The sequence below is a fragment of the Eleutherodactylus coqui genome, chromosome 6 (genome assembly GCF_035609145.1).
Source record: "Eleutherodactylus coqui strain aEleCoq1 chromosome 6, aEleCoq1.hap1, whole genome shotgun sequence".
NCBI classification, from domain to species: domain Eukaryota; kingdom Metazoa; phylum Chordata; class Amphibia; order Anura; family Eleutherodactylidae; genus Eleutherodactylus; species Eleutherodactylus coqui.
Window position 1 is genome coordinate 203,419,894 of NC_089842.1, and position 17,584 is coordinate 203,437,477.

Sequence of the window (17,584 nt, forward strand, 5' to 3'; positions counted from 1 at the left end):
TGGGGAGGACTACAAGTAGCAGCAAGTTTGCGGGTTTTATGGTGTCACTTGTTCTCTAGAAGCTTGAACAGTTGTGTATGGATTAAAGAGGGGTCTGGGGGGGTAAACTGCAACTGCAGCTGTCAGCTACTTGACGTGGCACTGGGCGCCGCCATATTGGTGACGTCGTGAGGTGCGCGGGTAGCCGCTGAGAGCTGTAGCGGGAGCTGGGAGGTAAGTGGGTGCGAGCGGTGAGGTGGCACGGTAAGTGCAGGTGATAACGCATCCTCTGGGAGTCCTGGGCTACCGGCCGCAGCCGCAGGGAGATCTCAGCTGCCCACTAATCACACAAACTGCAGACATTGTTTCTTGTCATTTGATACAAAGTTGTGTTTTTATGTATTGACTTCTTTTATTCCATTTCTAATTTGGGGTTAAGTTGGGTTCTTCTCCAGAAGTTTCTCGTCCCCCAAAAATGCCTTTTTATTCGTTGTGCAATAACTGATGGTTGGTAATTATATTACAGGGAGTCGCGCCGAGGGGGAAGCAGGTAAATAAAAAAGGCATAAAGAAATAAAAATTCTTTGTTCAACAATGGCCGTTATTGGATTCAACCGAGAGTCAGATTGAACCATCTTTTTACTTATTTTATTTTCAGCTTTTTTTTCTCCTCGCATCACTATATTTTAATTTATCTATCAATATATTTGTCTGGGGCTTTTTTTTATTGCGGGATGAATTGTATTTTTAAAAATTCCAAGTGGAGTGAAATGGAAAAAAAAAACAAAACGGAATTCAGCCATCTTTGGAAGGGACTTGTGTAACAAAACGGATGCGATAACTTTATCCTGTGGTCAGTACCGTACCAATGGTATTTCATTTTTTAAAAGTAGTACAGCAAAAAAAAACTCTGGAAAAAATTTAAATTATGGCTGTCAGAAAAGGTTTGTTTTTTTTTGTCAACATAGTTGTGCGAGGGCTCTTTTTTTCTTTTTTTTTTTTTGCAGGATATTTAGTAATTTTCTATTGGTCATATTTTGAAGTATATATGACTCTTTCATAGCTTCTTATTACATTTTTTTTTTTTTTTTGTCGACAGTGTGATCAAAAAAACTGCGCCATTCTGACGTGTTTTTTTTTTTTCTGACGGCATTCATCATGCGGGATATGTAATACATTACTTTGATAGATCGGACTTTTACGGACGCAGCAATATCAAATATGGTTTTTTTGAATTTGAGATATGGAAAAAGGTTCTTGTTTTTTTTAAACTTCCCCTTTTAAAACTGATAAGTTTTTTTTTTTTTTTTTTTTTTTTCTTCTTTTCCTTAGTTCCCATAGGTGACCTAAACTTGCAATTGTTTTATCACTCCTTCAGCATGACATAACCATAATATTACATTCTACCGCGATCTGACAGGCATTCTATCCAGCCCGGCTATGTCGGTGGCTTTTAGAAGACTTCTGGCTGCCATTCCAACCAAATGCCACCCTGAGATCTTAACGAATTGATGGCAGCATTTAAAGGGTTAAATGCCACAATCAGCTTGAAAGCTGTTCACAGCTGTCAGCCGTAAGAAATAGCCCTTGCACGCTTTGTATGGAGGGGGTTTCTCCCCCCCCCCCCCCCCCCCCCCTTACTATTCCTCAATTTACCTCCGTCCGGCAAAGGACGTAACTGTATGCCCTGTGTTGTTAAGAAGTTAAAGAATCACCGCACACATATACAATTTTTTTTTAATGTACAGAATAAGTGATTATAAGTATTTTTTGCAAGCACAGCTGGAGATCCTGGTTCAGTGATGCAGTTAGCGGTTTTCCAATAAAATACTATTGATGACCTATCATCAGGATAGGTCATTAATAGTTGATCGGCTGGGGTCCGTCACTCGGAACCCTGACCAATCAGCTGAGCGGGCACATGCTGTTAGTGACGCAATAACACAGGTTGGAGGGGAAGTCTCTGCACCGACCTCTAGTAGCTGGCGCTTTTAACTGCAGGCTCGGCTCCCATTGATTTCTATGGGTCAGTACAATTACTACGATACAAAACATATATAGGGTTTTTTTTGCTCTGCTACTTTTTTATTTTTCTCTCAAAGATATTTAATTTTTAAAATTTCTGCCGTCATCTTCTTTAATTATTCATTATCCATCGACATAATTGTGCGAAGGGTCATTTTGTTTATTTTTAGAGATGAGCGAACGTACTCGGTAAAGCACTACTCGTCCGAGTAATGTGCTTTATCCGAGTATCTCCCCGCTCGTCCCTAAAGATTCGGGACGCGCTGCGGAGCGGGGAGCTGCAGGGGAGAGCCGGGAGGAACGGAGGGGAGATCTTTCTCTCCTTCTCTCCCGCCCGCTCTGCCCCGCTCCCCGCTGCGACTCACCTGTCAGCAGCGGAGCGCCCCGAATCTTTCAGGACGAGCACAGCGGTACTCGGATAAGGCACATTACTCGGACGAGTAGTGCTTATCCGAGTACGTTCGCTCATCTCTATTTATTTTACTTTCCGTTGTAGTTCCATACCATAGGCATGGCTTGATAGGCATTCTGCTATGACAGCTGTGGCGCCTTTCAGAAGGTCCCCAGCTGTCACGATGGGGCCACACGGGACCCCCGAACATCGGTTCTGGTGTTTTAAAAGCTACTGTCAGAATTTACAGCGGCATTAAAGTGGTTAACAGCTCCGATCAGCCGCTTGACTTATTGGAGCTGCTGCGGGTGGCTGCCGGCTGTAAGAAACAGCTGGCAGCCGCGATGTATGGAGTGAGACTGCTCTGCAATCTCCCTCCTTACATATCCTGCAGCTGTAGGACATAACTGTACATCCCGTAGCGTGAAGAGGTTAAAGGAGCTTTTTCACTACTGAACCAGTAAAACTGCCCCCCCCCCCCCCCCCGTATATGCAATTTTTTTTTCGAGTAAATATATTTGACATATAACCCAATTGCTTTAAGTGAATCATTTGTAACCCTTTAGTGACATAATCACAGATTCCCTTTAAGAATTAAATTAGTTATCAAACTAATAATGACCACTTGACTATGTATGCATGCATGCATGGATGTGTGTGAGTGAGTGATACTTATGCTCCACCCCGGTACCATCATCGCTCCGCGCCCCCTGGTGACGCCTTGTGTGGGACACAACATATCAACATATATAAAACACAGAGTCTGACCGACAGAAGAACAACACGGTTAGGGCTCTTGGAAGGGGAGGGCAAAAATAACAAAATGAGAATACAACCATGTAGCAGAGCTGTGTGACACTTTGTGCCGCCAGAAACACTGGTACTATAATTTCCTACAACTCTGCAGTCCTGGCAGAACACACCGACCTGCCACCACAGAGATCCGGTGGGCTGAGGGACCTGTGGTGATGTCACTGCAGTGGGAGGAGCCAAGCTGTGTGTGTCTTGTGTGGTAATCAAGCTACCGTGAGTGTGTGTGCCACCAGAAATACTGGTACTAGAATGTCCTAATAATTACTAGTCTTTTTGTAATTCTCACTGAGCGCACCATAAAGTAGCACCTGTCACACTGATTACAGTGATGTATCTGCGTAGTAGTTTTCGAAAAACTTGCATATTATCAACAGCATCCAGACACAGAACTAGTCCTCGATATTCATGAGCTGCAGGCTCGCCACATCCACTCCAGCCAATGGCTGGCAGTTCTATCTCTCTCTGCACAGTAATAAGCAGACTGCAGTCAATCAGTGGCTGGAGGGAAAGACTAGCGTCTGCTCATAAATATCCAGGACTACTTCCTGTAGTAGTCTTATAGTGCAGGTTGTTACGAATGCAGTGTAATTATGTATAGTTTCTTTTTGTTCTTTTTATTTCTTCAGTATTTAAAACTTTATGTAAGGGGAAAAAAGTTGATAATTTTTAAGGGTTGGTCAACAATAAAAAAAAAAAAAGGCTAGAAAACCTATTGGAATGTGTTTGGGCCGCTTATCTAACTCTATTAGCATACAGAGGGTAATGCCCTGCATCAAATATAGGCCGCCTGCAGACGTCCGGGTCGCATCCCGCTGCAAGAATTCGGTCCCGTGCCCCTACAGCGGCCTGTGGCTCACCCGCTCCCAGCGTCTTCTCTCTGCGCTGTGTGCCGGCTGCCGGCCAGGCGTTGCATGCGCAGAGAGGAGCAGCCTGTCATCGCTGACATTTCTGTGCGGCCTCTGCGAGAACCGCGCAGAAATAGAACATGCCGCGATTAGTTTTCCGCGTGTGATTTCAGGCGGACAAATCGCGTCCGTCTGCCTAGGATTGCGTTTTCTAATGCAGTCCTATGGAAGCAGCCATGGGCGGAAATTCTGCTGGAAATCCCGCTGCGGAATTTCCGCCTGTGTGCAGGGGACTATGGTTAGATAAAATGTGCATTAACCTAGTAACATGGTATGTACGGCCATTCACCCCCTAATGTTGATCCAGAGGAAGGGGAAAAAAATCTAAATTAAATATAACAGCTCAGCTCTGACCCCACCACAAAATAATACTTCCTTTGTGCCCCCACACAATTATTACACCCCATTTGTGTCCCCACCGTGAGACAACTGTCTACAGTAAACATTCTTTATTTGCGCTCCCACAAATATTGTAATGCCCTCTTTATGCTCCACAGTAATAGCGGCCCTGTTTGTGCCCTAACACAATAATAATGCCTACTTTGTTCCTAAAAGCAATAAACCCCACTTGTGCCCCACCAAGGAAATAGTGCATAACAGAGTGGCCCCTCTTATGCCCTTACCAGGAAATAGTGGTCCCTGGGTGCCCCCACGAAGAATTAGTGGTCCCTGGGTGCCCCCACGAAGAATTAGTGGTCCCTGGGTGCCCCCACGAAGAATTAGTGGTCCCTGGGTGCCCCCACGAAGAAATAGTGGTCCCTGGGTGCCCCCACGAAGAAATAGTGGTCCCTGGGTGCCCCCACCAAGAAATAGTGGTCCCTGCGTGCCCCCACGAAGAAATAGTGGTCCCTGGGTGCCCTCACCAAGAAATAGTGGTCCCTGGGTGCCCTCACCAAGAAATAGTGGTCCATGGGTGCCCTCACCAAGAAATAGTGGTCCATGGGTGCCTTCACCAAGAAATAGTGGTCCATAGGTGCCCTCACCAAGAAATAGTGGTCCATGGGTGCCCACATAAGGCAACAGTCATCTTCCTGTGGTCCCTCTGTCAGCAGCACTCCACTAATCGTAATGCCCTACTTTGTACCTTCAGCTCATTAATCTCCTCCTAACATATCTCTGCACAGGTCCACGATATCCAGTGCGTCCTGCATTCTCCTCCCCCTTTTTTCTGAGGACCTAAATTCTGGTGCCTCAGACAGTACTAGAAAAAGCAACAACAAGGCACATAGGGAGGAGAATATGGGACGCACAGGATGCTGTGAGCCAGTGCGGCAATATTTAAAGACCAGATTAATAATGGGAAGCTACATGCGTGCTGACGACTGACTGCTGGGTGGCACAGGTCGCATGATAACGCGGGTCATATAGCAGCCAATAGGATTGCACAATGGCAACCATTAGTGTAAAAGGTTGCATTGACTTATAATAGAGATTATATGGCTACATTACTGTATTCAAATTTTCATAGAAACAAAAATCCATGCAGCGCCCTCCCTCCATCACATGTGATTGGACTGTTTGACAAGGGATTGACACAAACGTAACTATATTTGATGTGGGGCATCACCTTGTGTTTGATTGCAGTCGAGGATGAGTGGCCCAAACTCTTTTAACCCTTCAAAATCACCAGTAACTAAGCATGCCCAGAACTGCTTTGGGCCAGGCTAGACTCAGTTGTTCCTGATGCTGGGCATCATCCTCTGTGTGAGAACAGTTGCCCAAGCTCATGAAACCCTTTGAAAACACCAGTTACTTATTTAAATAAGTAAAAAGGGACCTTATGCTTACTTCGATGCTAACACTCATGCCCAGAACCAGTTTGGACTAGACTAGACTCAATTGTAGATCAGTGCCGCTATCGCACTGAACCCTATCACATTCTAGGTGCGCACATTAATGCCTTTTTGTACTCCCTTTTTTATGCCCCTTTTAACTGTGCTCACCTCGGGGTGCCTCCCTGTAATATAATTTGTGTTTAAAATAAGTTCTCCTAAGCACAAGGGAAAAACCAAACTAGATTTATTGTGGATAAGAAACTGCTGAATAAGAAACCAGCTTTAGGATATATTTTTATAATAGTGATTTACTTGTGCCTCTAACCAACTTGAAGCGACAGAACGAGGGGATCTTAATCACTCATAGACGCATATCATTTTTGTCTTTCTATGCCGGATTGCTTTACAGTAAGCATGACCAGTAGTATGGAGTGACATAGTAAAGAAGCAGTTGACACCATGCCTGGAGGTTGCATCTATCATGTACGGTTACCGTTACTCTCTCCAGAGTCATGTTCCTAGGGGATCAGTATTACAGGTAGTTATTATCAGCAGCTGGGTTACGCTGAATGTTTCCTCAGACCCTGGAACTTTCCTTGTCCGTCTGTCGGCTGTGAGGCACAGTGGCTTTATAGGGCATATATACACATGCAGCAGATTTACTGCAGAATTTCTGCGACTGCTCTGTTCACCTGAATGATACTTGCCTTGTACATGCTGCAGAAATGACTCGGTTCAAATGCATGCCAAGAAAAAGATAAACCATGCATAGACAGCTGTTTCTGGGTTTTGCCCCTCATCAGTGTGCAGTAGGTTTGCTGGCTTGGCTGGGTGAGAGGTCTTTGATGTGAGTCAGAAAGGGTATAGTTTATCCTTCAGGGAGACCTACAAGACCATCCATACTCCTCTGGGAAATGTATGCATATGTCTGTGTATGATTTATCTTTTCCTTATGGAGAAGATTCTGACTTTGGCGTATATTCCCAGTCATTGTTGTAGGCTTGTTGAAAATTCTGACATTGACCTGTAGGAATGCTGCCTTCAATAGGTGGGGCTGTAGAGGTATTGTGGCAGCCTGGTCCTTAAAGGGGTTTTCCCGCGCCGAAACGGTTTTTTTTTTTTCAATAGCCCCCCCGTTCGGCGCGAGACAAACCCGATGCAGGGCTTTAAAAAAAAAAAACGGATAGTACTTACCCGAATCCCCGCGCTCCGGTGACTTCTTACTTACCTTGCGAAGATGGCCGCCGGGATCTTCACCCACGGTGGACTGCAGGTCTTCTCCCATGGTGCACCGTGGGCTCTGTGCGTTCCATTGCCGATTCCAGCCTCCTCATTGGCTGGAATCGGCACACGTGACGGGGCGGAGCTACAAGGAGCAGCTCTCCGGCACGAGCGGACCCATTCAAAAGGGAGAAGACCGGACTGCGCAAGCGCGTCTAATCGGGCGATTAGACGCTGAAATTAGACGGCACCATGGAGACGAGGACGCTAGCAACGGAACAGGTAAGTGAATAACTTCTGTATGGCTCATATTTAATGCACGATGTATATTACAAAGTGCATTAATATGGCCATACAGAAGTGTATACCCCCACTTGCTTTCGCGGGACAACCCCTTTAAGGGGTTAAAAGGATGCCATATAAAATAAAAATTGTCTTGTAAAAAACAAGCCCTCATATAGCTATGCCAATTGAAAAAGTAAAAAGGTATTGCACAAGGAATGCGACAATGAAAAAAGCTGAAAAATTGGTTGGTCATTAGGACCTAAAATAGGTTGGTCATTAAGGGGTTAGAGTTAGAAGAAATAGAAGGTGGACCAGGGCTAGGAGAGATGTCCCCCACAGCTAGTTACTGGAGAATAGAGAGGGTGAGCAGATGGGTTAGTGATTTAGGAGAACAACCTTTGTGTTGCACAGAGGATTCGCATAGTCATACCAGCAATGCAACATGATGCTGGGGTCATAGACTGAATGAAGCCACGAATCTAGAAAATTATACTCGTGTATCGGTCAAAAATGCCTTTGCAGCCTTAGGGCTCTTTCACACGGGCGCATATACGCCGCATTTTCACGCCCGGCTCTATATACGCTACTGATGTGAAGCATTGGATCCCAATGCATCCGTTCACATGGGCAAATATGCGGTGCCTAAAAACATAGAACCGTGAAAAATGGAATATACGCGACCTAAGTACGCACCAACGCATATACGTTGGGCAAAAAGATAGTTCTCAGTCTATTTTTTGGCCAATATATGTCGACAAGTCCCATAGACGCCTATATGAGCTGGGAAAAAGGGAGGGGTAGGCATTGTTGCAGCGCAGTTGCCAGCGCTGCGAAAAGCTTACAGGTGCCTCTGTAGGCATTAGAAGTCAATTTAGAGAATTTAAGCCACGCTCACGGTCGTGTGAATGAGTGAGAAAACGCTAATTACCCTGGCAGAAAATAGTTCTTTCACACGATTTTATGGCGCCGGCAAGAAAACGTAAAAAAGCCTAAGCCTGTGTAAAAAAGCCCTTAGATGCAACATCCAACGATCTGTTGAGCACTGCTGATGACCAGGTGGTAGATGTTGGGGAGGACACTGATAGACCGCAAGTACAGCATGCACTCTCCACTGGTGCTACAGTGGTTACTAATAATGCAGGCCCATGGACCCAAAATGGGGAGAACCCACCAGAGGCGTAGCTAGAAGGGTCTTGGGGCCCCATAGCAAACTTGAAAGGGCTTCCCCTTTTGCATGAATGGGTTTAAGTATACCTGACTGCATGCATGCAGCCTAAATTTGTTAAAAGGTACCTGCAATGTTGCTAGTCTCCTTGGACCTTTAACTGAAGCTTATCTGCTTATGTTGTAAAGCTTTTGACAGGGTCGAGTGGGAATATTTATGGGCTGCCCTTATAGTAAGGGATTTGGACCTGGCTTTATAGCTTGGGTAAAATTATTGTACACTTGACCAAGGGTTAGGGTGTGAATTAATGGCAGATTGTCCCCCTGGTTTGCATTGGGCGGGGAAACCAGTTAGGGCTAATCCTGTCACCCCTCCTCTCCCTTCCTAGGTTGGCAGGGAGAGGAACACATATCTCTCTTTGCAGCTGATATGTTGCTTTTTATAGGTGATGTTGAGAAATCTCTTATCCGTATAATGTCTGTAATAACAGAATTTTTGAAAGGGGCTCTTGCCTGAGTAGTATTTGGGGTAAATCAGTCCTTCTTGGCTTAGATTCACTTCCTTCTTGTTTTCAGATTGGTGGAATCCATCTCAAGGTGGTTAAGGCCACCTTCACATGAGCGACAAAGTCGCGCAATTTTGTCGCGTTGCTACAATTCTACAAATCGCATGTATGTGAAGACCATGCTTTTCTTTGGGTTACTTTACACATGCGATGTTTTGTAGCATGCGACGACCCAACACACAAACCTTGCAGGTCCGACAATATGCACGCGACTCGTGATGTTTTGTAGCCCGTGTTTCCCTATGGAGCCTTCCTCTCTGTTGCATTGCATTGCACGAAAATCCTACTATTAAAGCCCTATTCTGAGCCCTGGCTGCAAGAAAGAAAAAAAACAAAACACACATACATCACTTCTCCGTCAGTCCATCCGCATCTTCTCCCCAGGTCCCCGGCGTTATTCTCCTTCATCACCTTCTGGCTGGAGATTGAAAATCCCCGCCTCCTGGAAGCACTGGTTGTGATTCGCTAATGCGTAGCCAATCATAGCCATTCATCAAGCAAGGAGAAGCTGCAGCCGAGCCACGGACAGCGGGTTTAGGTGATGCATGCTTTTTTTTTTTTTACATTTCTGCAGTTAGGGTATATTTTCGAGGGAAGGGCTTATGTTTCAGGCCCCGCCCCCGAAAATCCTTGCATGTGGTGCTACAAAGTCGCTTCAAAGTTGCGGTATTGCCGCGAGAAGACACGGCGATATCGCACAGTACAGCGATGCAATATGGCTACGATTTTCCCGCCGCAATGCCGTGTCGCTCGTTTGAAGGAGGCCTAAGGAGTTCAATGGTCTTGTGGTTATCTCACTGAGAACTTCCACAGGAAGCTAATGCCTGGTGCTGGCATTGATTGGTCGTGGTTACCTCATTAAAATGATCCTGATGCCGCAGTTACTTTATATCCTTCAGAACTCACTAATATGAATACCCTTAAGGTATTTCTACAAGCTCCAAGGTATGTTACGGTCATTATTGTGGAAAAAAACAAATTGCTGGGAGTTAATTGGAAATAAAGGGGTTACCATATGGAAGGACCTGGTGCCTTTGTTTTGTTCAGCAAGTTAGGGGATGGGGACAAATTTCTTGACTCAACAAGTTGAGCTGAGTGTTGCCATACGATACAACCCACCAATTGCCGCTTTGGAGATTGGAAAGAGAGGATAGTAGTTGCTGATACATGAGTCTTCTTCACTGTTGTTAATGGCAAAAAATATGTAGTGAGGTTAAAGAATTATTGTAAATTTCTGGCTTCTCGTCTGTAAGGGTGTATTCACACATGTAATTTTCTCATGTACATTTTGTGCATTGAGAGGATTTTCTATTTACAGTATCTCAGAACTTCGACTCGGGTTCTTTCTTTCCTGCTCCGTGGGATCATTGCCTGCCTTTTTCACAGACTGATTAATTTGTCTCTGAGCTTGGCTTAAAATAAAAGAATAGAGTAGACCCACCTTTCCTGTCATGGCCTGGCGCTGGCTTTTTTTTATTTTTTTTTCCTAACTTGCTTTAGTCTGTTCCTGTCCAGTGGTCAGCTTATTCCCCCTCTACTTGGTGTTGTCATGGGTTCCTGAAACTCAAATTACCAATGAATGTAATTATGCTTTTCATAAAATTTGAAGACCCTTGTATTTACAAAGTTCCAAAATTGTCTGTTCAAAAACAATTGAACGTTTATTCATTTGTTTTAGGTTTCTTGCGAACACATCACCATGACAACCTTTTTGGAGTTTATTCAGCAGAATGAAGATAGGGATGGAGTTCGTTTCAGTTGGAATGTGTGGCCATCAAGTCGCCTAGAGGCCACCCGCATGGTGGTTCCAGTAGCTGCCCTCTTCACTGCACTAAAGGAGAGGCCAGATCTGCCCCCAATACAATATGAGCCTGTCCTATGTAGCAGAACTACTTGCCGAGCTGTTCTAAATCCTCTCTGGTAAGTTTTCCTATTGTTTTTACTGGATTGGGGGTATTTTACATAATCTGATGATCAGGCATGAAGTTCATCCACCTAATTATTGTGTCATGTAAATGTCCCAACAATTAGCCCATCAGCTCATTTATGTGAGCCTAAAAATGCTTGCCAAACAAATGTACATCAATTTTGTTAGCCGGTCCTTGTGTATACAAGGACTGACCAATGATAGCAGTAGTAACGATCATTCGTCCCCATACTGCAAATCATCTGCTGTGTAGAAAAATTGCAGACCGATATGCCGTTTCGTTGGTCAGTGCTCTTCTTTTCTACATGGCACAGGCATGAGCTGCTAACTTTGATAAAAGTGGTCTGCATGTCTTTCTTGAAAGAAATAAGTTCACAAGTTATAGTTACTAGACTTTTGAGATTGAACGTTGATCCAGGGATTTGTTCTAATAGCAGTATTTGGGATCAGGATGGAATTTTACACCCTAACATGATGTAAACGGTATATGTAAGGGGAATTTTACCAATATGGGCTTCATGGCAGAGTGGCCAGAAAGGAGCATCTCCTCAGTAAAATATAATATGTAAAAATAGCATTTTGCGCTGACATGCGCTAAGGATTCACACCCTGTACTTAGTTGAAGCATCTTTACAAAGATTTCTAACATTCAGTTTTCATGTTATTATCAGGAAAGGAGTCCAGAATAATGGGGAGAATCTGACTTTCTTTAATTGGCACAAGGCCACAACATAACAAAGTGCAAAAAAAAAAAAAAGTTAAAGGATCTGAAGACTTTCCAAATGCATTGTACATAGTGTAGTTTAGAATTGCTTCAATTTGTATTTGCCTTTTAACCCCTTCCCGCTCCAGGGCGTAATTTTACGTCCTGGCAGCAGGGTACTTCCCGCAACAGGGCGTAAACTTACGTCCTGGGGATAGCTCGAGATCACTTATGATCTCGCGCTATCCTGCAGCAGGAGCCGGCTGTCAGTCATAGCCGGACTCTGGCTGCAACAGCAGGGATGCCCCCCCCCTGCTGTTAACCCCTTCCCTGCCGCGATCTATGTAGATCGCAGCATGGGAGGGGTTCACAGAGGGAGCGCGCTCCCTCTATGACGTCACCGGGCTCTCGCAATATAATGGCAGAGAGCCCGGCTGGTTGCCGTGGCAACAGGTCGCCAGATACTGACGTCCTGTATTGCCATAGCCTGCGATCGCTGTATAAACAATAAGGCATTGCAGGGCAGTAGCCCTGCAATGCCTTATCACAGCGATTATAAGTGCCCTAGAGGGACACACATTGTGTAAAAAAAAAAAAAAAAATGATAAAAATGAACAAAAAAGAAAAATGTAAAAACCCTTTTTTTTAATGCTTTTTCTCATATTAGCATTAAAAAAGGTAAAAAAATATTAAAATCCCACATATTTGGTATTGTGGCGTCCGTAACGACGCGTTCAATAAGTTGCACATGCTTTTGACTTCACAGAAAAAAAGCGTTAAAAAAAACACAAAAAAACTGAGGCAAAATGCTAATTTTTGTAGCTCAATGCCAGGTTTATGGTGGGATGAAATGCGTTGAATCTTTCATGGTATTTTGTTAGTTCTTGTTCAGAGTTGGTCCAGATGATTACAATGTCATCAGTGTAGCAGACATAGGCCAACGGTTAGATGGAACAGGTTGCCAGGAAGTCACTTGCCATGAAAAGGTTGGCGTATTGTGGTGCCATTTTGCCGACCATTAAAAAATGGTCACTCCAGGGATCCAAAAACGACAACCAAAAATAAAATCTTCTAACAGAAGACTACTCACCTGGTGTGACACAGCCTCTCCTATGAAGGGGCAGCTGTCACACCTTGGTCTGGGTTAGAATTGAAGTTAGATTACTTTCCGCTTCCAGGAACCCTTCGTCCTTCCAGAACATCTAGCAGTGTAGAGCGTCTTCTGCCCTCAAGTTTCCTTACTCAATGGCTGATATAAGCCAGTGAGTAAGGAAACTTGAAGGCAGAAGAAGCCCTCCAGACGTAAGTGGTTTCAGTTATAGTGTATTATTTTACTGAACCCCTGGAATTTTTTTTACTTACTCTGCCTTTAAGCACCTAGTAAGGAACACGGCCATTCACCTACAGGACACCACTGACCTACTGAACAAACTGTCAACCATAGGTCACCTACCAAATGTCACCATCCCAGCCACTTTGGATGTGATGATCCAAGATCGCATGGACTAAACATCTGCTACATCTGCTACCTTGGAACTAATAGGACTGCCTCTGAGGCTGTGCTAGAACTCACTAAATTAATCCTTATGCAAAACTACTTCACCATTGGTAAAGACACATATCTCAATCCCTGGAACTTCGATGGGCAGCAAGATGTCCTTTAATGTGCATGTCTATATTTGATTCATTGGATCTGTCTTGTTAAATGGGTGATTAATAATCGATAGATTCGAAAGTTTGCTGTAACATTCTTTTTTTGTTTGCCATTAAAAGCTATCATACCTTATCTACAAGATTACTTGGTTTAACATTTTGCTCTACTGGCGAATAGCTCTTGTACATGAGCGGATTCTTGTTTGAACGAGCGAGTAATGTCACCGCTGACTTGTTTGCACAAGCAGATCATCGTTAAAGGGGTTCTGTTATTAGAAGAAAAAAAAATTCTATACTTACATATTCCTCCCCAGGCAGTCTTCTTACCGCATCTTCTCCCCCCCCCCCCCCCTTCCCCTCCACAATCATCTCCTGGTTCCTTCAGTCACCCGGGTCACCTCACCTCCAGCCGGCCCGGATCCTCCTCTTCCTATTATGTAGCACCCATTCTCAACAGTCTCCTTCCTGCAAGTCCTTGTACGCTATGTCACTAGGGCCTAGCGGGGAATGGCTAGCTCATTGTCTAGCAGGGAATGCCGAGCTATTGCCGAGAATGCGCATGCACGCCGTTTTCGCTGCAAGTGTTTATCTGCTATTGCCGAGAGACAACGCGCATGCTTACTCGTGGCAATAACCTGGCATAGGACTTGGCATTTCCTGCTAGACGTAGCGTAGCGTACACTGACCTGCAGGAAGGAGATTGCCGAGAATGGACGTAACGTCATAGGAAGAAGAAGATCCGGCCGGCTGCAGGTGAGGTGACCCGGGGAACTGGAGGAGCTAGGAGAAGATTGGTGAGGAGAAGATGTGGTAAGAAGACTGCCTGGGGAGGAATAGGTAAGGATTTTTTTTTCTAATGACAGACCCCCTTTAAGAATTGTTCACTTGTTTCACATTCCTATGAGTGTTTAAACACAGCGAGAAGTGAACGAGGTAGCAATGATTTCTATGCCTGCTTAAACTGAGTGATGAACCAAAAGTGAATGATTCCCGTTGGTTGTTTGTTCAGTGGCTCACGTTTAAACCAAACAATTATCGTTCACTTTCTTTCGTTTTAACGATTTCTGGAACAATAATCGTTATGTCTAAACGCACCTTAACTCTGCACCAAACTTTTTACTTTTGTCTATTGCGATAAAGTAAAATCCATTTTGCCATATTGATCATGCAATTTTGCACCTACATTTATTTTTCAGTCAAGTGGATTATCGGGCAAAGCTCTGGGCTTGCAATTTCTGTTACCAGCGAAATCAGGTGAGAATAGTTGGAAAAAGTTTTGCGCACAACCTTTTCTGATATGCGGTCCACATTCCAATACTAAACGAACTGCTTGGAGTAAATCTGCTATATTACTCTATGTCTAGTGCAGGTTATAAGAAGATGGAGGTTGACAGATGGAGTTCAAGAGCCCCAAAAAGAATCTGTGTCACGTACCACACCATAGGTCCTAAACTGGACATGACACAATGTATCAGTTGTGCCTAGAGTTCTCCTTTAAAGGTGTTTCCCATGAAAGGCATTTGCCTTGTAAATGTGAGGAATCACTTGAATGAAGTGGCGATTGAGAAGTTGTGCTGTCTGGTAGCAGGTTTAGAGGCAACTGGCTAAGATAAACTGGATGTGCAATACTGATGGGTTACAGCTGGAATACAATTGCCTGGATATGGTGAGCTGAGTACAGTTTATATTATTGATAGGGATCTTCAGAGACAGCTTGTAGAACGCAATGTGGTAGGTAATCCACCAGAATACAAGAACAGTCTGGTAAAGACAGTTCCCTTGGACAAAAGAAAGGAGCTAGGTACAACCGCTTAGTCACATAATACTTAAGCAAGGTTTAGGCTGCCTGTCCACAGCCGTGATGGAATATCGCTAGGGATTTTCCGCCGCGGGGGAGCAGGAGGGAGAACTGACAGGTCTCCGCGATGAGCCTGTCGGATAGATAGGCTCACCGCAGAGAATCACGGCACATCGCAGCATGCCACGATTTGAATCCCACGAGCGGAGAATTGTTATGATTCTCCGCTCGTGGACGTCAGGCTGCTCTTTCCATAGTAAAGTCTATGGGAAGCGTTCACTGCGTTACCCGCGGCCGGATTATCGGCACGGATAACGCAGTGACATATCGCCCGTGGACAGGAGGCCTTAGGCTTTCTATGAAAGTTTTTAAGTAAGCCCAAACAAGAAATAAAATGGCTTTTAAAAGAGGCAACATTGGCCATGTTCAACGCTAGCCACCAAGAAGGTGAAATTTAGTCCTTGCTCACCCACAGAAGATCACTTCTGGTAACGGGATTCATAAATCCCACCTCCAGGAAGCGATGGCTCCGATCGGCTTAGCAGCGCTCGAGAACCAATCAATACAGCGTTCAATCAACCAATGCGATGGCTGTGATTGGTTGATCGAGCTCTACATTGATTGGCTGAGCAGCAGTCAAAGTACCAATCACAGCCATCATGTTGTGGAGGTGGGACTTATGAAATAGCCGATCAATGCCATTGCTCAGCATGTCGGATTTCCGGAGAGCAGCGGGAGAAACCTGGACAGAGCCTGCTAGGTAAGTATAATAAAACATTCTCCGAAAATAAGGCCTAGTGCCTCTTTTGGGGGTGAAATTTAATATAAGACAGGGTCTTATTTTGGGGAAAGCACGGTAAAATCCTGGCCTGTATTTTTTCTGTTGCAAAAGAAAGTTTTTTAATGTTTTTAAATTTATTCCAGCTCAGCCCACTACAGTAAATATGTTTTTTTTTCTCCAGTTTCCACCAACGTATGCCGGAATTTCCGAAATGAACCAGCCTGCAGAACTCCTTCCACAGTTTTCCAGCATTGAATATGTGGTTCAGGTAACATGGTTTTGTAAATAGTACCTGTAATACTCAAAATTTTTGATGCTTACCTTTTTATACAGTTATTTCAGTTCAGCCATTGCACACAATCTTTAGATGTCTCTATCTATAATGTTAAAGGGGTTTTCAGCTTTATTCTTTTTTTAAAAAGGCTGCCAATGTTTAAAAACAATAAAAACTTCTGTACTCGCCCATCCCAGGTTCCTGCACCTCCGTTCACCCCGCTCGGTCTATTTCCAGGCTGTAGAATGTGGAAAAAAAATGGTGTGGGGGGCGCAACCCTCTAAGCTACTAGAAGATAAAAGATCCAATATGTGATAGTGAAGGCACTTCTTTTTTATTACTTCACAAGATAAAAACCAGCAATTGAAAACGGATTTCGGGGACGCACCCCTTTGTCAGTTCGGTTGGATTGGACACAATAGGATGCACTTCTTTCTCCCCTGTCCTCCTGCCACATACAGGACCTCTGGCACACCCAAAACACCTTTTGGGATTGTCACCCCCAGGCATCTTCATAACGCCCATGGACAGGAGGCCTTAGGCTTTCTATGAAAAGCCTTCTTTCTCCCCTCCCCCCCCCCGCCACATAAAGGACCTCTGGCACACCCAAAACACCTTTGGGATTGTGTCACCCCCAGGCATCTTGTTGTGTCCATCAAGGCCAGAGGCTATGTCTCTGCGTTAACATCTCTGCATCTATTAGTTTATTTCTACCAGGCAAACTTAGATTACACTGGATAGCCACAATTATTTCTAAATGCTAATCAAATAGACAACGCTTTGACTTAGCTACGGCGGCATATACTCTTAGATGCTAGTGAAATAGAAAAGGCTCTGACTTGACTATCTTCAAACCATAGCATGCACAATGAGATGCCAGTAACCATTGATTGGCTTGAGTATGTATTAGGCCGGCTGCACACGGCCGTGACGGGCTCCGCCGCGGAATATTCCGCGGCGAAGCCCGTCACGGCGCCCCCCCAAGGACCCGCGGCGGCGGTAGGCGGCGAAGCGTTTTCACGCTATCTTCCGCTGTGCTACAGCGGAAGATAGCGTGAACGGGCGGCTTCCATTGACTGCAATGGAAGCTGTCCGCGCGTACATCCGCGGCAAATAGAGCATGCTGCGGGTGAGGACGGGAGATTTCACGGTGCGAAATTCCGCGGTGGAATTCCGCACCGTGTGCCCTGAGCTATTAGGTTCAATAGAACCTAATAGCAGCGGGCAACGCAGCGGATGTCCGCCGCGAATTACGTGGCGAAAATCCGTTCATGGGAAGGAGGCCTAACTATATGCCACTAACTACTGCTATATTGGGGCAAGC

At 44.8% G+C, this 17,584-nt stretch overlaps 1 protein-coding gene across 5 annotated transcripts in view; it reads left to right on the forward strand.

The window, feature by feature from the left end:
* The first annotated feature begins 51 nt into the window (after positions 1 to 51).
* SEC23A (SEC23 homolog A, COPII coat complex component) overlaps positions 52 to 17,584 on the forward strand; it is a 189,538-nt gene continuing 172,005 nt past the window's right edge. For 2 of the 5 annotated variants that reach the window (XM_066608622.1, XM_066608626.1), the window contains exons 1-4: positions 180 to 213; positions 10,803 to 11,044; positions 14,604 to 14,661; positions 16,168 to 16,254. In XM_066608622.1, coding sequence (XP_066464719.1) covers positions 10,824 to 11,044; positions 14,604 to 14,661; positions 16,168 to 16,254 — 366 coding nt within the window. In that variant the 5' untranslated portion in view covers positions 180 to 213; positions 10,803 to 10,823. The other 3 variants (XM_066608625.1, XM_066608623.1, XM_066608624.1) reach the window with 3 other exon arrangements.